This window comes from Mya arenaria, chromosome 12, assembly GCF_026914265.1.
Source record: "Mya arenaria isolate MELC-2E11 chromosome 12, ASM2691426v1".
In the NCBI taxonomy this organism is placed as follows: Eukaryota; Metazoa; Mollusca; class Bivalvia; order Myida; family Myidae; genus Mya; species Mya arenaria.
This window is the reverse complement of record NC_069133.1, coordinates 59,623,858-59,645,467: the sequence shown is the minus strand read 5'-3', so window position 1 is coordinate 59,645,467 and position 21,610 is coordinate 59,623,858. Positions and strand designations below refer to the sequence as shown.

The 21,610-nt window shown below is 36.3% G+C and overlaps 1 protein-coding gene across 3 annotated transcripts in view; it reads right to left on the bottom strand.

The window, feature by feature from the left end:
- Window positions 1–6,731: 6,731 nt before the first annotated feature.
- LOC128211245 (tudor domain-containing 6-like) overlaps window positions 6,732–21,610 on the bottom strand; it is an 82,299-nt gene continuing 67,420 nt past the window's right edge. For all 3 annotated transcript variants that reach the window (XM_052915797.1, XM_052915799.1, XM_052915798.1), the window contains exons 27-31: window positions 16,400–19,278; window positions 15,966–16,079; window positions 14,505–14,678; window positions 13,076–13,273; window positions 6,732–12,795 (exon numbers count right to left, since the gene is read on the bottom strand). In XM_052915797.1, the coding sequence (XP_052771757.1) occupies window positions 12,683–12,795; window positions 13,076–13,273; window positions 14,505–14,678; window positions 15,966–16,079; window positions 16,400–19,278 (3,478 nt within the window). In that variant the 3' untranslated portion in view covers window positions 6,732–12,682. The remainder of the gene's footprint in view (window positions 12,796–13,075; window positions 13,274–14,504; window positions 14,679–15,965; window positions 16,080–16,399; window positions 19,279–21,610) is intronic.

Sequence of the window (21,610 nt, the reverse complement as noted above, 5' to 3'; positions counted from 1 at the left end):
CCTGGAAGAAACACAGTGGTTTGAGTGTGAGCAATTAAGGGCCCTAATGATTCTCTTAGAAAAAACTAGTTTATACATCATAACACGTAAGTCAGAACTAGACTATTTCAAGTTGTGACTTATGCATTCACGTGATTCAAATAGGATTTGAGCTCACCTATCCTTAAGCCAATGTGGGAGAAAAGTCACTAGTTCAGCAGAGTGACAATCAGTTATATCAACAATACACTAGCACCGGAGTTTCCAACTCTGTAAAATATGTATATACTTTATTTATTATATAATTCCCAACTATTTTTTCACATTTTTTTATATATTTTTTTTTTGGGGAATTATAAGATTATTTTTTTATTAAAAAAATGATTGAGATTGAAAATCCGGTGCAAATGCAACAATAGTAATTTATAAGGAGGCCACAATTAGCATAAAGTCTGTTTGGCGTTTGATGTCCAAATTTGTACGTGTACTTGACTTTTTTCATAACGTTAATTTCATAATGAAAAGTGAAACAAAGCATACGAACACCGAAGAGTCTAAGAAACTTAAGGTCACAGGCATGTTTGTTGGGCTAAAATAATTATTGAAGTGGCATTGTTTAAGCATCTATGCCATTGTTGTCGTTGCGTAATTCCATTATACGACTTCTGTTATTTATTGACCGATGCATGTGTACCTTCAACCTCACACTTCTATAACATACTGTCATTACAAACAGTCATCATAGTTGGCAAACATTTATGATGCTAAAACAATATATTCGAATGGAATATGGATACAGGGGTTCTAACAACTGATTAACAACTGATAAGTTTCAATGCTGAAGGGATTTATGTCCAAACCAGGGTAAAAGAGCTTATAATCGTTTTCAAAATGTCTCAAAAACATTTATATTTAATTCGATGTATTGTCTGTTTTTGATAGTGATGTTACTTCTACATCTGGATTCTTACTTAAACATTTTTGTTGGTAAACATATTTTGTTACACCAAAGTGTATAGGGTCTTTAGAGGTCAGTCTCAACAAGAATCGCACACGCACATATTAGAGCAAGAGGGTCAACACTTGTCTGTGCTGGTGTTTATCAGCTTACCAATGGGCATAACCTAATAATTGTTAATACCAGAACCATGCGTGTTACGATACATGTCACCATGAGTGCCAAGTCTCATTTGAAAATCTTGAACGGTTGTTTGCTTTGTTATGACTGCTTTTTGCACAATCAAGCTAATAGGGTTGTCACACGCTATCAGAACACCACGAAAACAGACAACATAAGTTGTCCAACTGCCAAGTACAACTTTTGTAAAATCACACCAAGTAAGATTGGCAAACAGAAAGACAGAGAGGGAACAACATATTTGCTGACAGACAGACAAACATACTTGCTGACAGACAGGCAAACATACTTGCGGACAGACAGACAGACATACAGACAGTCATGCATATAGAAATACAGACAAAAGGACAAAAAAAGATATACAAAAGACACACATACAGACAGACAGACAGACGTATAGACAGACATACATATACAGAAGTACATAACTGTTTGTGGCCGTAAACTTTATAGGTACATGTCCAGCAAGAAGTGCAAAACAATTGCCATGGCAGTCACTTCCGTCCATTGTTTCATAACCTGGTCAGTCATGTAGAATGGCACGTACACGGTATGTTGTTACAAAACACGGGATGATTTTTGTTTTCATCTTGCAATGTTTTTAGTATTTTATGTCAATTAAAGAAGTTGTTAATTGAAAAGCCCCCGTTGTTTGTTGCAGATGACGTCAGTAACACTGGGGAAAAACAGCAAAAAACTTCAGCAACGGCAATTGAAGATGAGGACTTTAGATGCCATGTTAGGTCTACAAATATTCAAATGTCACAAACGCAATTATTCTTACAATTCCTTTCGCTAAAGCATGACAGTTATTAGTTTAAAGCCCATTCATTCTGATCTGGATACGTACTTGGTCGAACGGTTTAGGACCTCTGATATTTTCACCTAATAATTTGTTCTTATGAAAGTTGTTTTTTTCTTAATAGTGTGCACTGTAAATTACTCTTATCAATATTCTATCATAATTCTTAAAATAGAAGCAATCACTGCACAGCTAAAGCATTGTTGTTTGGATAACTTAACCATTTGGCAAAGCTCCTTATTTCCCCCTAACACTTCTGCGTTTAAATGCAAATACTTTTAAATTAAATTTTGGTAATATATCATTACATATACTCTCTGTATAAAAGCAATGTCCTTTGTTAGAACATAACATTCTTAATATAGTGATTATCGACGCGATTCGAAATGTTTGAGCAGACATACTTGCGGACAGACAGGTTCTTTCGTAAAACTTATTTTGGTTGTTGTTTATGCTGCTGCTGTTTTGTCTTCTCTCTCTTTCGTCGAGTGCAACATTTTATTGCTAAAAAATGACCCTGATTTTTTTCTTAAACGCGGTCTCTAATTTTGAATTTTTATAATGCTTTTCACGTGCATTTCTGTTGCATATGTGTGTATGCCCTGGTGCATAAATTGTTTTCAATATGAACGCTGCACTGTAAGAGCGTCAGCCATTCTTCAAGATGAATATCATTTTCTACTATGCTACGAAATTATTGCTGTTGTGACGGATGGTAATTAAACTTCAAATTATAATTTTGAGCCCTTCGCCAAGTACAACACTGGTTTAAAACACGTTCCCATGTTAGATGAACCGCATTTGCGCGGCCAAACGAGACGTCAACACGCATTGCATTCGACTACTCATAGATCACCTATCACACTACCATGATCTTTCCCTAGATAACATTTTGATGTTTCACGAGGCTCAAGGAAAGTGTCGCCATTTTGACTCTGGATGATGAGCGTTTACAAGTGTGTACAGCATTTACCCTTATAAGATCACCGTGATGTTTAAGGAAATATTTTGAGAGCTTACATTGATATAGAAGCAGAAGGAAAAAACTACTTTACATCGATTATATCTCATAAGCAGAGCATCTGAATCGGCCCACCTTTAACCGAACTGTTAAATGCCATACTCTCTAACATACGTCAACATTATAGTGCCATATAAATGTTTTGCGCTGAGCATTCGAGAGGTCTCCGTCTCGTGCACTGAAATGGGTTTGAGCCACAGCACGGGAACTGGCTTATGGGATCTCACAAATGACAGCAGTAGTAAACGGGTTACTGCGAAAAGGACAGACAGACAGACAGACAGACACAAAGACAGTCTGTTGACAGACAGAGCGAACTACTGACATATACAGACTAGTTTGAGTATTGAGTATGACTATTGTATTCAGCAGCACAGGAGACAGTGCCGATGTTAGGGCTCCAATCCAGTTTTATTTAGCATATTACGCCAATCAAAGAAGATGTATCTAAATTGAAGTGTCACTGTTGCAACTCTAAACATACATAATTGCGGACAGATAGAGATACATACAAGACAGAACTGTATATACATAAATAAACAGACAGACATACAGAAGAACGTAACTATTTAAGGTCGTAAACTGTGCAAAAAATTTTACACTGCAGCCGCTCCCGGCCATTGTTTCATAACCAATACAGCCGTGGCACGTACACGGTAAGTTGTTACGATTTTTGTTTCTATCTTGCAATGTTATAATCAGTACATTACGTCAACCAGCGAAGTTGTAAATTGAATTGGCACGGTTGTTTATTGTTAACCCCGTCAGTAACACTGGAATAAAAAAACAAAACAAAAACTTCGAATAAGCAGTAGGGAGGCCAAATAAAATAAGAATGAAAGGAATGGTCGACCATTTTTTGGGACAATAGTTTTATTTTTAATACACTATGGAAAAAACACTTAATACAGTTTAACAGAGTTTGTAGCCAAAAGGCTGCTGATTTTTTGAGACGACTAAACACGCCTGAATGGTGTGTAGAGTATATGACTAATACTTTTTAATTTGTGAATAAACAAGTCGAAACATGTTGTTATTTATAATTCAAAAGCCAAAACTCTGATTGTACTATGTGCAACAGAAACACAACTTCATTACACGAGGAATACTCGCCAAGGTTTTTTTTACTCTAAATGAAATAGTTTTGGAGTTTTAAGCGACACAAATTCAAGGACAAACTTTGGTTTTACTAAGTGCAGCCAAGGTTTTTTTACCCTTATAAGAGCACCGTGATGTTTAAGGAAATATTCTGAGAGCTTAGATTGGTATAAAAGCAGACGGAAAAACTATTTTACATCGATTATATCTCATAAGCAGAGCGTCTGAATCGGCCCACCTTTGAACGAACTGTTAAATGCCATACTCTCTAACATACGTCAACATTCTAGTGCCAGAAATGTTTTGCGCTGAGCATTCGAGAGGTCTCCGTCTCGTGCACTGAAATGGGTTTGAGCCACAGCACGGGAACTGGCTTATGGGATCTCACAAATGACAGCAGTAGTAAACGGGTTACTGCGAAAGGGACAGACAGACAGACAGACAGACAGACAGACAGACAGACAGACATACAGGTGACAGAGAGAGAGAGAGAGAGAGAGAGAGAGAGAGAGAGAGAGAGAGAGACAGACAGAGAGACAGGTAGACATATATAGACAGACTCTTACAGAAGTACAATATTTGTGGTCGTAAACTATATAGGTGCATGTCCAATAATAGCATGTAGTGCAAGGCAGCCAATCCCGTCCATAGTTTCAAAACCCGCTCTGAGTCATCCAGCAATGCAAATACACGGTAAGTTGTTGCATACACGGGATCTTTTGTTTGAATATCGAACTATTGTATATAGCAGTGCAGAAGACAGTACCCATGTTAGGGCTCCAATCCTATTTGTGGTCGTAAATGGTGCAAAACAATTTACATGGCAGCCACTCCATCACCAGTACAGCCATGCAGAGTGGCACGTACATGGTACGTTGTTTAATACATGGGATGATTTTTATTTCCATTTTGTACTGAGTTACCTAGTACATTACGTCAACCAAAGAAGTTGTAAATTGAAGTGGCACGGTTGTTTATTGATAACCACTTCAATAACACTGGAATAAAAACAAAACAAACAAGTTCGAATAAGCATTAGGGAGACCAAATAAAATAAGAAAAAGAAAGAAAGTGAAAATGAGCGGTCGACCAAAATTTTTGTACATTAATTTTGTTTTGATATATATTGGAAAAAAAACTTAATACATTTTGACAGATTTTGAAGAGGCCAAAGCTCTGGCTGTATGATGTGCAGTGGGAAATATAACTTCATTACTTTAAAAACATTTCGCAAAGGTTTCTTGACTCTAAATGAAACAGTTTTGGAGAATTCAGCGGCACAAATTCAAGGACAAAAACTTTGGTTTTACTAAATACAGGAAACGAAACACCAGGTGCACAATTTCATCACCCTATTAACATTCCCCAGTTCGAAACTGCCGAATTTTGGTAATTGAAGGGCAAGAACTCTTCCTTTACTTTGTGTAGATCGATACATTTGATTGAAGTTTTAATACGGAATTAGCATGTGCCTAAATGATTTACAATATGAAAGCTGCACTGTTCGAGCATGAGCTATTCTTGAAGATGGATATCTTTATCTAACTTGGAATTACCATTTTAAACCCGATTTCAAGTAAAACATAGGTTTTGAACTGGTAATCATGGGAAAAGAACCGCAATTGCTCGGCCAAGTAAGACGTCAAAACGTATACCATTTGTCAATGGCCTAATGCTTCATGTTCCAGTTCAAACTGAAAACTTGACTTACAGTGACGGTTAAATCCAACGTACCGACGACCGCGGAATCGAATCGAGTAGTTCATTAACAACGAAGCCACGAAACCGTTGCAGATTATGGGCATTGACTCATAAAACATCTATCACATAACAAAGATCTAGCATCAGATTTGGCTTCGATGTTTCCGAAGATAAAGGAAAGACCAGTATATCGCCATTTTGACTCTCGGGGATGTGCGGTAAAAGGGTATTCGGCATATATACAGTTAAAGCTTCGTAAGGTTTTTTAAGGACGAATTCTGGGCGCCTGTTCGCTTAATTAATATTGATGTAGGTGGAGAAAAAGCTTGGGATCGAGACGCAGCACGATTATACGATCTCTAAAAAGGGATATAATGTAACGGATATCGACAACCTACAGGTTTCCATATATTTCTTTATTTGAAATTTGGTAAAAACATGTCATCCCTAGCTAAAGTTATTTAGTTTCAAACGTTTTTCTATTTTAGGTTTCAGTGACCTTGACCCAAGGGGTCCAAAACGCAATCCCGTGAAAGATATCCATAAACTCATCCTATATACCATGTTAAGTGAAGATATGTCAACCTGAACTGAAGTTATCCAGTTTCAATCGTATTTCTAATTTTAGTTACAGTGCCTTTGACCCCAAACGCAATTCCATGAAAGTTCTCCATAAACTCTTTCTAAGTATAAAGTAAGTCAAGATATCTCAACCCTTACGTTATTCAGTTTCATATGTAAGTTTGACGCCGTCCACCAACTCCAATTATTCAGTTTAAATCGTTTTTCTTTACTAAGTAACGTTGGCCTTGACCCTCAAACGCAATCGTATGGAAGGTATCTTTTATCTCTTCTTATTAACAAAGTTTGGTTAAGATATGCCAACTCTTACTATAGTTATTCAGTTTCATATGTAAGCTTGACGCCGTCCTCCCGATAACGACGCACGTCGTTCCAAAAACCTGTTTAATAAAGAAAAAAAGCACTGTTTCTTTTTAAGTTTTATTATTAAGAACAGTATATAAAACACCCCAGTTTGCATTTTTTTATGAAATTGACAAGAATAAATGTCCATACAAATCATATTATGAATTTGTAAATATATTATGATTACTTGTATTTTTGTTTGCTAAATGTTTTCCACTTATAATATGTGCTTACAATTGACTGTATACAACAATTGACCTTTATACAAACACAATTATCTTCAGCATTATCTTAGGTATATCTATACCATTTTTTTCGAATAAGTTCTTTGGATTTATTGTCCGCTTCAAAGGTTGACAGTGACTACTTTATTTGACATAAACAGCAAACACCTATGTCCGGAGACAATAGTATGCACAAGAATGATTGGAAACCAGAGTCTAAATTGCATTTCACACAAGGTCTAAAAACAACAAGTATCTTCTTTTAAAACAAATGAAAGCGTTTTAATTTCTGTTGCCTTTGTTGATTACTTTAAAAAAAATAGAAAACATATCTCAACAGTATATATTTCCACGAGATTTTTAGTCAAAATAAAAATAAAAATCTTAATCACTGGCATCAAGACCACGAGCCAAAACATCCATAACTTTGCAAATGTGGGTAACTAAACAACTAAAACAGTAATTTCTTGTCAACAAGAAGCAACTAACATGAACATTTTGCAAGAGGAAAAACAACAATAACAACTTCTCCGGAGAGAATACATACTTCAGCACTATTTTGTGCGTGGCAAACCAACAAAGGAAAAAAACTGCGGTTTGTAGAAACACAATTCCATACCAATATGTATCAAAGAAAATAGCAACAGGTAAATAGCAACTTCTATATGACACCAACGTATCACCTTCAATATATGCATTACCTACGCACCATCTACACATGTGCATCACCTACCGACACAACATAACAGGAGGTGAGGTATAAAAAATATACAGATGATCTGGCATATTTAAAAACATCCAGTTTTTTGCATAAAAATCTACTTGCCTTCATGAACTACAACAACTTTGAAACAAGAAGTTACTTCATTGAAATACGAGTATCCTATTATCAAGCCATCTTCATTGTGAAGATGTACATTGTAACATGGGAGTGTTCCTTATGCTGCATGGGGAAACAAAGTATATGGAAACACAGTGGTTTGAGGAGAGATGAGAGACCTAGGGCCTTAATGGTACTCTTGGAAAAAACCTAAAATCCTCTAGTATTCACCCGGACACATAAATCAGCAATAGAAATGCGTAACCATTGACACAACATGCAATATGATTTGAGTCCCAAATCACCTGAAACGGCAACATAACGTATGCAAGGTGATGAGAGCTCTAATTATCACAATCCCTGGGCAATATGTTAACTGTGCAACTGCCAGAGGTTGTGATAAAATGGACATTAGCAAAGATTATGTTTGGGATATGTGCACTATCATTGGAGATTAATGTCCATTGCATGTGTAGGCCAGGTATTTTGGTGTTTATTTTACTACCAAGTTCTAATTTTGGAATTGAATCGGTCGTTTGTTTACAACCTGAACTACACAGCGTCTTTCCTTTACACATATAACAGTTTCAGGAGATTTGTGAGTGCATGTTTTGTTAATGATACTGCATTGTGTCCGGGTATATAATATAAAATATGATAAAGACCCTACATCGCTCATCTATCCTCGAACCACTGTAGGAAGAAGGCCACTCCTTCAACAGACCATCAACAACATTCGCATTTATCCTAGTGGAAAATTGTGCATCAAGATGCCTTCCTGAGAAGCTGCCCGGAACACCCTGGCAGGAACATCGACAGTTATAACAATACATTGTGCCCCCAGAAGCTTTCGATTTCGTAAGAATATATCCTAAATACCCTAACATGAAACCCAAGTAGGAACAGGGACAGCATGTACAATATATTTTAATTTATATTTTAGGTCTCTATAGATAGTTTGTTTGGTGATTTTAGGGATTGGTACAAGTAAGTGTTGTATTTCTGTGGCCTTGTAAAAGCATCTAAATCACAGTAGTAGCATACTTGTATTAAATGCTCCCAGTCTTCTGCTATTTATGGACACGTGCATGTGCATTAAAATTGACTACATACATGTACAGGTCATAAAATCTTTACATCTATGACAAGCCAGCAATAAACATTGCCTTAATTTCTTCAAGCTATATATTTTTTCAAGCATGAAGTTTTGCGTGTTACAAATCACATTATGAGCACACAGCAACGAATGAGACACAAACACCTAGTATCATTATATACGATAGGCAAAACAAACACATAACGTACCATAGGTGACACAAACCTCTCATTACAATACACCTCATATTGTTTGCAAAAAGAAAAAAAATAGAGATTTATACCTTAAACCTCGTTACACTTCAATTAACAAAAACAGAAAGTGATTGCAAATTACTAACAGTCTTCTGTGATTTTCAAAGTGGGTGCAAATGTATGATGCTATAACTATACACTTGACTGGAGTATGCTTATATTAACACTAATAACTACAATATAATAAACATTTTTTTAGATGCCATCATGTATGGTATGGTCATACCACTTTTCCTGTAGGTTTCTTATTTAAACATGTTTGTTTCTAAACAGATTATTGTATTAACAAATCTCAAAGTGTATAGGATTTTTAGAAGATTAGTCTCACCAAAACTCTTAACAAACATGTGAGAGGAAGAGGGCAAACGCTCTTCAGTGTTTGTGTTTTCAACTTAACATGGGGCGTAACTCAATAACCATTAATGCTAGTCATGTGCCTTGCTTTACATGTGCTACAATAGTCCAGGTCAACTTGTGTACCTATATTCATTTGAATATCTTGGAACATTGTTTATTGGTTTCGTGACCGGTTTTTGGACAATGAAGCTGATGAGGTTGACATCAAGGCTATCAGAATACCCAAAATATTTCCTTCAAAACTGAAAAACCGCCAACCACAACTTTTGGACAATCCCACCGATGTATACATTAATAAAATGTCTACAATTTTCAGCCAGTTTTTCTACATTTTGCCCAATGATGAATCAATGAAGAAAAGAAAGAATAACAAAAATTCATAATAAAATATACACCTTGATTATGTTAATATGCGCTAACTACTATAAAAACTATGGCAACTATGATACGAGTTGACAATGAATTGGCATTGACTACATCAAAAAGCAACCAGATATTCTATAGCAATGCCAGATGAATTTCTGACGTTTATGCAAATATGCATTTTTTTTCCCCTTCACAATTGTTTTGATATATATCTGCCAAATTTCTTTCTATAATAAAGTTTTCAATTTCATTCATATTTCTTTTCCTGACCAATACTGTACTAGCAAACAAACAAGAGCCGTCTTAAGACAGAGCGCTCGACTATGCCGCTTTGACTTAGAAGTGAATACAATAACGATGTAATATTATCAAGTTTGGTCTCTTTATATCAAACCACACTAAAATTATTCGATACATAAGGTGACTTTGATGCTGCCCTCCCTCCAGCCCGCCTGAACAATGACGCAAGTCATTCAAATAACTTGATTTCCCATTATTGAAATGTGGTTGAGAATTATATTACAAATATGCCTTTCAAAAGAGATAAAAAAATAATAATAATAAATGAATATTCAAGGGCCATAATTTGTATTTAGGGTTAAAATGGAGTTATGTTTCTTGTTGTAAGATGGTCGTAAATAATTTTGAATTTTATTAAGTGCATTGAATGAACGGTAAAGAAGTTTTTTTTATTAAAATCCCAAATTGCCCTTAACTTTTACTTGCCTAAAACTTTAACTTAAGTCAATCAGGGGCCATAACTTGTATTAAGGATATGGAGTTATCGGGTGATGGTCCTGAACCATTGTGTGAAGTATTAAGTCAATTGAATGAAGGCTATAGAAGTTATTATTAAATATCCCAACCTGCCCTAAAACTCCATAGTCAATCAGGGGCCATAATCGGTGTAAAGAATAATATGGAGTTATCTAACCTCATCATGTGATGGCCCTCAACAACTGTGTGAAGTATTAAGTCAATTGAATGAAGGGTATTGAACTTGTAAGTGAAATCCCAACTTGCCCTCAAACTTTAACCTGCCCTACAACTTCAACCTAAGTCAATCAGGGGCCATTACTTGTATTAATGATAATATGGAGTTATGTAACCTCATTGTGTGATGGTCCTGAACAACTGTGTGAAGTATTAAGTCAATTGAACAAAGGGTATAGAAGTTATTAATAAATATCCCAACCTGCCCTAAAACTTTAACCTAAGTTCCATAGTCAATCAGGGGCCATAATCGGTGTAAAGAATAATATGGAGTTATCTAACCTCATCATGTGATGGCCCTCAACAACTGTGTGAAGTATTAAGTCAATTGAATGAAGGGTATTGGACTTGTAAGTGAAAATCCCAACTTGCCCTCAAACTTTAACCTGCCCTACAACTTCAACCTAAGTCAATCAGGGGCCATTACTTGTATTAATGATAATATGGAGTTATGTAACCTCATTGTGTGATGGTCCTGAACAACTGTGTGAAGTATTAAGTCAATTGAACAAAGGGTATAGAAGTTATTAATAAATATCCCAACCTGCCCTAAAACTTTAACCTAAGTTCAATAGTCAATCAGGGGCCATAATCGGTGTAAAGAATAATATGGAGTTATCTAACCTCATCATGTGATGGCCCTCAACAACTGTGTGAAGTATTAAGTCACTTGAATGAAGGGTATTGGACTTGTAAGTGAAAATCCCAACTTGCCCTAAAACTTTAACCAGACGCCGACGCTTGGGCGAGTAGTATAGCCCACCTATTCTTCGAATAGTGGAGCTAAAAATGCATTGTTTTTGTTTCAATTTTAACTCACCATTATAAGTTAGTGAAAATATATAAGACCGCTTACCCAAACCTGGGGTTGTATTCAAAATACTTCTAGATTGGTCAATGGATCTCCAATGAGAACACTCAAGGTTCCGCCCCTTGTTTTAAGACCAATTGAATACTTACTTATACTTACCTGACTGTAGAATACTTACTTATACTTACCTGATCGCAGAGCACCCCATGAGTTAAGACCAATACAATACTTATCTTTACTCACCTGACTGTAGAGCATGTTTGTTTCAAGCTCTTTTTATTTGAATTTATGAATTGATCAACTTTATTATAAAGGTTCAAATCCTTACTTTTAATCCAAATGTGTAAGTAAATACCTTTTTTCATCTAAATTAATTTTGAGCATCAACATATTTATCCATCTACAATTGTGGCTCAATATTTTTTTCCATGTATATTATTTTGTATTTCGATGCATTTTTTTCCAAAATTGTTTTGGATAAAATATTTTGTATACATTTGTGCTTCAATATATTTAGCAAATAAATCAGTGATAAAATAGAATGACCCTATTGTTGCCAATACATTGTCAATTTCCAATACTTATTAGGAGCCAAAACAATCCAAATTCAACTGAACTGCTACACACTGGACAAGAAACCTTCTGTAATCACACTGATTACATAACCTAACAAAAAGTATTCAACTGTACACTCAATTGTTTAAGATTCAAAATAATCATGATAGAAATAAGCAACAGAAAAGTGAGAAAAAAACAACAAATCAATTCCTTCAACAACATACTGTAATCAAATCAACTGTTAAAGAGCCAGTATAGCTATACCTTGTGTAGCTTCTAACACATTTCAAACAGGATAGGCCCAGTATCCTATACAGCTTTCATAGTTTTCATACAGATGTTCCAACAATAAGTATATTGTCTATATCTGTTCTTACAGCTGTTCTTGTCTCTATCCCTGCTTCCTTTCCAAAGTCAAGAGAAATCAATATGATTTCCTTGCATTTCTATTTTTTCTTCTTATTTTTCAACCAACGTACATGTAATAATAGCCAATCAGGCAATGTACTACACAACCAACTGCCTGCTACAGTTCATTTATTTTTTCATGGCTGTATTTTTTTTCATTTCGGTCATCTGTTTGCGGTAGAGTTCCACCTGTTTCTGCAGGATCTCGTTCTGACGTATCAACTTTTCCTTCTCGCTCATACCTAAATAAAATGTTTGAAATATTTATTAACATATAAATCATGTCCATTGGTAGTTCAGTCATTTATTTCAGGCTTGGCCAAACAGAGTCAAGGGTCAAGGGTATAAATTGTTCACCAGTTCTGGCTTTTTATGCAACAATCATCAATCAGGTTTGCGGCTGATGTTATGTGCTTGACTTAGTATAACTAGCACCACTTTTATGAAAATTCCCACACCAATGCTTCATCAATGCCTTAATTATTTATTTGAACAACTGAAAGGCTTATATGCTTCTAGTACCTGACTCTTCAGTGGCAGGTTTCGCCATCTCGGCATCAATCAGTGCCTGTGATACACTCGTGCCATTCTCGCATGTAATCTCTAGCTCAAACACGTCTCCATTTCTTGACACCAGTGTGGCCTCTAGGGGGCGATCTTGAAGGGAAGTCAGCTGTAGAATCGCTTCATCAGACCACTTCTGCCCGTTTGGTACAACACCTACAAAAGAACAAATTATTATGATAAGTGTTAACTAGGATTTGAGCTAGTGACCTAGTATTTTTAACCAAAAAGACCCATATTTATACTTATCAAAGATATCCTTCATACAAATAATAACCTAATCAACAGAAACTATTCCATTTGTGTGAAGAAAATATTTCCTAAGATTAGACCTAGTGACCTAGTTTTGATCTGAGGTGACCCATATTCACAAATGTTTAAGACAACATGTAGACAAATATTCTGACCAAGTTTCATAAAGATTTGACAAAAATTAATTAATTTTAATGACTGTGGAATTCATTCTCCTAAGATTTGACCTTGTGACCTTGATTTTGACAGGGGATGACCTATATTAAAGAACTTTCAAGATATTATGCACACAAAAATTCTGACCAAGTTTCATAAAGATTTGACAAAAATTGTTGAATTTATGACTTGGAAAGATTTTCCTAAGATTTAACCTAGTGAACTAGAATATGACCCGGGATGAACGATATAAAAAATAAGCAAGATATTATGCAGACAAATATTATGACCAAGTTTCATCAAGACATGAAAAAAATGTTGAATTTCAATTGTGACTTGGAAATATTTTTCCTAAGATTTGACCTAGTGACCTAGATTTTGACCCGGGTTGACTCATATTAAAAATATACAAGATTTAATACAGACAAGCATTATGACCATGTTTCATCAAGATATGATAAAAATTATTGAATTTCTTACTGTGAAATATTTCTTCTAAAGATTTTACCAAGTGACCTAGTATTTGACCCGAGATGACCCATATTCATATATATTCAAGGTAACATGCCGACAAATAGTCTGACCAAGTTTGATAACCATTGGATAAAAACTCTTGATTTTATTACATAATTGTTAAACAGGGGTTTTATTGCTTTGTCTGTTCACTTTTGTCTATTTTGGTTCAAGGCCTTGCCAGAATGACAATTATCATGTTTGCTTCATTCAGAAATGCTGCCATTTCCATAAAAAGCAAACAAAATCCTTAAAGCTTTCAGTGTTGAGAAATATCAATGTCACAATTGCAGCATATTACTACCACGCATTGTAGCTTATTTTACTTTAGGTAAGGTTAATTGTTTGTGTATTTTGTCTTGTTGTAGAAAATAATGGTTAAGTATACCACTACCAAATATACAAGGTGTTCTCAAAAAATATGAAAATACAAAACCGTGTACCAAATGTCATGAACAAGTTATACCATGTAGCGAGCAGCGGAATGCCAATAGTGGAAGTCTGGTGTACTCCTCCGTCGCTGGCCGTATCTGGGTGAGCGGGACGTCAGCCTGGTTACCATAGTCAACGTATTCAACCTTCATGGTGTTGTCCGGGAATACCTCAAGGACAGTAGCTCGATACCAGTCTAGTCCTTCAACTGAAATGGGGATGAGGTTGTGTTGTCAAATAATCCAATATAATCAGAATTCAATCAAAATGTAAACATTTGCGACCATGTTTAAATCAATTATTGATGAATACCACTAAAGGTTGTTGTTTTTCAGTCCCAAAATGTGCAGGAATTACATTGCTTTTAACTCGTAATATATGTAGTCAAAATATGCAAACGGGACATTTTTGGTCATGCAAGAAAATATTTTATTAATAATGGATAATTGATAGGTTTTCAATCTCAGATTAGCGATATTTGGTTTGATTTTCTGCTAAATACACACTAATGTGGGTAACACTTCTGGTAAAACAGAAAATTCCAGAAAAGAAAAGCAAGCCTTTCAAAAAAAGCAGTTACAACTTAAAACTTATAAATACCAATACAGGTACTGTTGTTAGTCTCAAGTGGAAAATTGACAATAACATTCAGTATGAAAGTTATTCAAATTTATAATGAGGTAATATGAAAGGTTACACTCAATTGGCAAACACTGGGGCCAATTACGTGTTATTTACATTCAAACTAGGTTGAAACAGTAATTGTTCATTTCTTTGCAAATTCCATTAAATAATAATGTGCACTCAACAGAGAAATTGAACACTCATTATCGGACTTTTACAACACTTTTATATCGTTTTGAAAAGCTGTTTTACATAGCATCAATTTTTCATCAAAACTATTTTCCATTTCACCTTCTCATAAACAAAGACATTCATCAAAATAAAACATAGACCACAGATTAAGACTTCACATCCCAAAATTAGTTCACAGGGATCAGAAAACCTTTTAAGATGCTGCCTAATACCATCCTATCTTTGCATTATTAAGTTAATGTGAAAAATTGAGAAATCTCTGAGCCCCTGAGGAAAAATACAAGACACTAGAAAACAACACTTACACAATGAAAAATGGAAAAATAATTCGGCAGCATATTAATGACTGGATGATGTTATATCCTTTACAGAGAATGTGTTTGACATTGCAAAATATAGGTGTTAAAGTCAGAAAACAAATGAATTACGATAACATTTTCTCTCTAGTATAATACTGAAGAATTAATAGTTGTTTTCAGTAGAATTAACAACTCAGTTGAAAACACTGTATTAGTCTAAAAGGTGCAGACATTGCTTATAGGTGAACCAAAACTTAAAATTGTATTATTCCACAGGCCAATAATTGTTCAAAATTTATTTTTTGCAGACTGATGCATATCAGGGAAAGGTTTACACCTTTTACATCCTTACACACAACAATAGAACACTATGAACATACCTGGAAACCTAGCACAGCATAGCTCTCCTACTTCAAACTTGAGGCCACCTGCATGCTGGGCTGGTTCACACTCTAGCTTCATCGTTTCACCCAGCATGTTCAGTTCCTGTATGCCTGTAAAGTGTTGCAGACATGAAACTCATATTAAAAGGCAATTTTCAGTTATTTCGCTGTTTTTACTTTTTTTCTTCTAAGACAATGGTTCAAGAACAGGGGAAATAGACCAGGGGAAATAGACTCACATGTTAAAAGGACATTCCTTAAAATAGTTTTATTAAATCCATTTAAGCAACTTAAGTATCATTTGAATATAACAGGTTTGTAAGTCATTGTCTTCATGTACGTGAAAATACATGTAATAATGAGGACCAAACAATAAGAATTATTCCCATGTTATCATAAATAAACAGATATGATCTTAAAAAGCAACTCACGTTCCAACCCTGTAAACTCCTGGCAATGGAACAGGTTTGGACGAACCACGGATGTGATGATCACTTTAAAATCCTTCTTTTCTGGCCAAGCTTTTGTCAAAGTCTGTGTAAAAAATGATTTCTGTTCTCCTCTAGGTGGGGAGGAAACCTTTCTTGGCAACGAATCTCTATTTGGAGTTACCTGCTTAGGCAAATTATCCACAATGTCAGTGGAGCTCTTGGCAGCTTCCTCAGAGAGTTTCAAACCAATCAACTTATTCAAGTTCTCACCAGAGTCGCCTGTGCAAAGAACAACGTTATACTTTCCATCTGATTCTGACAGAACGGTCATCTGTAATTCAATGTTCTGATACTGTTTTAATTTTGTAAGCATTTCAGCAGTTTCTTTCCCATCTCCAGCTAAAGCACAGAGAATTGCCATTCGAGTATGGGCCTGTAATTTCCTATCAATCTTTCTGATCAATTTCATATCAACCACATCAGTGTTGCCATAGTCAATAAAGAAGACCCTACATTTCCTTTCTGGCAGTAGCTCAAGTATTTCTCCCCGGTACCAAGCTTCTTCTCCATCACTGAAGAATGCACCAACAATTTCTCCAACGACTGGTCGGTGCTCACGAGAATCTGATGTACACGCTTGGTGTAGTTCACCAAGCAATGCTACAAACTCGTACTGCATAGTTTCATCAGTCAGTTGTATGTACAGAGACCGTATATTTTCCACCCAAAATACAACAGCCCCAATCTTTTGATCAAGAGGCAACTCCATACGCGGAGAGGCAGAAATAGGAGCGCTCGCTGACACCATAAGAGATTTCTTGTTCACTTCCAGTGTTGGAGATGAAGCACCATTTTCTTCTGGAGGGGTCAACTGTGGACCAGTTTGGACCTTCTCAGGGGTACCTGACTTTCCATAAGAATGATCTGTTTCTACTGATGTTTTCCTGCTATACAAATCCTGATCATCTACAACTGCTTCATGGGTAGGTGCTTCCGAGGGACCATTTTCCATTGACACATTCTCAGTCTTTATATTCTGCTCAACTGTAACTCCATTTTCCTCTTCCCCAAACAGAAATGTGCTTACAGAGAATTTCACTGAACCATCTTGACTTGAACCTATTAGATCCACCTGGTACCTATCTTCCTGCTTGGCCAGCACTGTTACTTCCATAAAGTTTGTCTTTGTTATCTGGAAATCCTCGACCATTGCCTTATCTTCTGTGCCTGTAGCCCTGTTTAAACTACATCTCACAGCCAGTGCAGGAATGGTCATCAGATCATCAGGTAAAACACGAATGTCTTTCTCGGGAACCCAACCTTGATTACCAAAATCTATGATCAAAACCTCATACTTATTTTCACCTTCATCTTGAGCAATGCCAAGAACTTTGGCCCTATACCAAGCTGTCACCTCTTCATCAGTATATCGTGCCCCAACATATTCACCCAATCTTGGTATGTAAATATTTGAACTGCTCTCACAAGCATTGTGCACACCCACTGTTACAGTCTGAAGACTTTCTTCGGTTTCCGGTTCAGCTACATGGATATAAAAGCTTGTCAAGTTCTCAATATAAACAACAACAGCTTTTGTCAAAGTATCAGTTAATAAAGTCTTTGCTGGTATAATACTCGAAGGTACATTGTTTGATGGCACATTAGATTGCATAAGATTATCGTTTACAATATTTTCAACTTTGATGGCTTTTTCATTTCTTGTTTCAGCTACTACAGCTTGGCTATTGTCCTCTTCAGCAACTTCTGACTGTTTATCCTGAGGGGATAAATGCAGAAGCTCATTGATATTCTGCCCTTCCTGCAGAAACATTTCAACAGTAAACAGGCCATTCCGAACATCAAGAGCCTTGACAAGCACCAGGGAATTTTCCAATAGTTTAATATCCTGCAACAATTTAGGGTCCCCTATATTTTCACTACCATTGAGCTGACACCTAACAGCCATGGCTGGCAAATTTGCGAACTTTTCATCAAGCGGTCTTAAATTCTCAGTCTTGACATCATCTGTGTTACCATAATCTACAAACTGTACTGAGTACAAGCCAGCATCAGTCTTACTCTTAACAAGTCCTCGATACCAGCTCCCATCACTGTACAATGCTGCAATGAAATCACCATTCTGCGGTTTGCAAATGCTCATTCCAGGACATTCTTCATTCAGCCCGATAGAGATTCTTGCTAGTTCCTGAATCATGCTTTGCTCTTGGAATTGTACATACACAGCATTGATCGCCACCACTTGTGTAACACTCACTGAAATGCGGCTTCCGTCCAGTGGAAGAGTACTGCGCTCAATTACTTTCTTACTTGGAATTACTGCATCAATCGTAGGACTTTTCTGCAGTTCCTTTGCAGAGCTGACTACACCTAAGTTGCCAGGGCTTTTTGGACTAGTGCCAGACTTTGGTGATTTTGAGATCTTGCTATTGTTAGAAGCAGAACTGCCTCTTGGGGACGACTCTCTCACAAGCAAAGATTTGACCATCTGATTGAACCATTCTCCTGTATCAATCATAAAGATTTCCAGAGTCAAAACATTGTTCTCCTTCGAAACAATCTTCCCCTTCACAGGATGGCTACACAAGTGCCCCATCAAGGCCATCACTTCTGGAGACCAGAACCCGGTCTCAGGAACTTCAATGTTGTTTAGCATACATCTCAATCCCTGCGCAGGAATCTCAGTACAAAACATAGTCGCCTTTCGGACCATACTGAACGGAACGTCATCGTTGTTAAGATAGTCGACATAGCGTAGTTTGACCTTGTTGTCCATCAATTTCAAAACTTCAGCCCGATACCAGCTGTTGTCTGTGTCAGCTAGGAATCTCGCTACTACCAGTTCACCCACTTCTGCTGGCCTTGACAAGAAAATGAAATCAAAAGTAAGAATATGAAAGATCAATTAAACATATGTTGAAAGTATTCCTGAAAAGTTTTGCGCTAAAATAATATATCGAAACAAGAGCTGTCACAGTATGTGACGTATGCCCCCGAATGTGACGTTGAACTATGAACAAGGTCAGTACATGAAAAGTTGATCTTGCCTTTACGTGTCAAATACAAATGGCAAGTTATTTTAAATTGCCACTGAACATAAAAAAATACCACCCATACTTGACAACCTACACTGTTATGTTCTTATATTCAGCATTCCATTGTGAATAAACACTAAGTGTATCTTTCACCTTAGAGGTAGGGACATGGCTCTTGCACGGGATAAGTCGTCATGGTATGTCAAATACATGTGGCAAGTTATTTTAAAATCCGTCCATACAAGAAAAAGTTTCAGCCCGAACACGACAACCTATACTCTATGTCCTTATATGCAGCACTCCATTGTGAATAAACACCTAAGTGTGACCTTGACCTTAGAGGTAGGGACACGGGTCTTGCACGCGACACGTCGCCTTGGTATGTGGAACACATGTGGCAAGTTATTTTAAAATCAGTCCATACAGGGGAAAGTTACAGCCCGGACATGAGTTATTGAGACCGACACACGGACGGACGGTGCGATTTTAATATGCCTCGGGGGCATAAAAAGCATACTGGTAGTTTTTGAGTACGTTAGGTGTACGAATGATTCTAGTCAGGTAACTAAATGCATATGAAATAATCATTTGATCATAGTAATTCAGTTAAAGATGCAATCTTACTCCCAAATAAGATTAGCCATAATTAATAATATTGTTTTAATATTCCAAAAAGGATGAACAAATGTCTAAACCAGGGCTTCTAAAACTTTGGAACCTCAATCGGTCCGGACCCGGCGACAATCGGTCTTGACCCAGCAACAACCCCCCCCCCCCCCAAAAGAAAGACCTGTTCAAAAGTCTGATTACTTAGAAATGTCACACATTTTCGCGACGTCTTTTCTGTCAATATTTTTTCGCAAAGTCGCAATTCCTAAGAGGGTTCTGCTGCTTAGCTGATTCAGATAGTCATTGATACAAGCTTAATTCAAATGAGATTCTCATAGAGTTCTGCGACGTTTCTAATAAGAAAGCTGCGATCGTAAATAACTGTGGCTGTCGAAAAGCGGTCAGACAACAAAAAGTGAAACAGTATTATGATTTATTTGCTTAATGCATCTACAGTGGGTCAACATTCAACTGATACTCTTGAATAATAATATATATCTAGATTTATAATCGGGGCTTCAAGCTATAGTGTTATATCGACAACGACTTTTTCATTACTGAGAATTAAAATGACGTAAGCAGCGCACTCAGCTTCCAGACTATGTAGTTAATCAAGCGTGTCGCTGTTGATATCCTATATATGACTAGGTTCGGATTAACAATGACATACGCAAATTTAAATTTAACAGTTTGGTAATCAACAAACGGATATATCATGTAATGATCGACGACGACATAGCATATTCATATTGCCATGAGAAAATATGGACCAATTTTTACACTAAATCAGGATAGCTGCAAGCACACAATTAACACATATAGTTTGTTTGTGTCTTCTGCGACCTACCAATACACGTGATTGGACCGATTGCAAGCGTCTGCTAATTAACAGATAGGCTATAGAGTGATCAGTGTAGCGGAAAAAGCAGCTGGTCGCATTAGTCACATGGTAACACTTTTAAGACCTATTGGGGGTAGTTTTGAATGTGTGAATGACCCATGAATATTTGTGTATTACAATTTCTGCAACTTTTACTGGCCTAGTCGTTTTGGACCGAAATTATAAAAAAATGAAAAAATTTCGGACCATTTTTTTTTACACTTTTTGAAACTGAAATCGGTCTGGCTTGGTCAAAATCGGTCCAGACCGGCAAATTGCCCTGGTCTAAACCAATGGTTCTTATGAAAGATAAATTAATATTTTCCATAAATGCATTATTTAGTAAGTAGTTAAAGGTTTATCAGTCAAAACTGATGTTTGTTATACATATGTATGTGTATGTTTTGAATAAGAATGTCACTTTAAGTATTTACCTAATGTACCTTCTGTCAAAGGTCAAACAAGAGCTCTGTAAAGCAAGTGCTCATGCTTGTCTGCCATATTTTTTCTTTTGACATGGTGACAAAACAAACTAGGCCTTTAAAACACCTTGACTTTCAAAACACCTTGACTTCCTCATCTTTGTCATGATTAAAACACATTGTTTTTTATGAGAATGGATAAATTTGTTGATTTAAGGCACTGGAAGTATGGATTAAACTATGATTT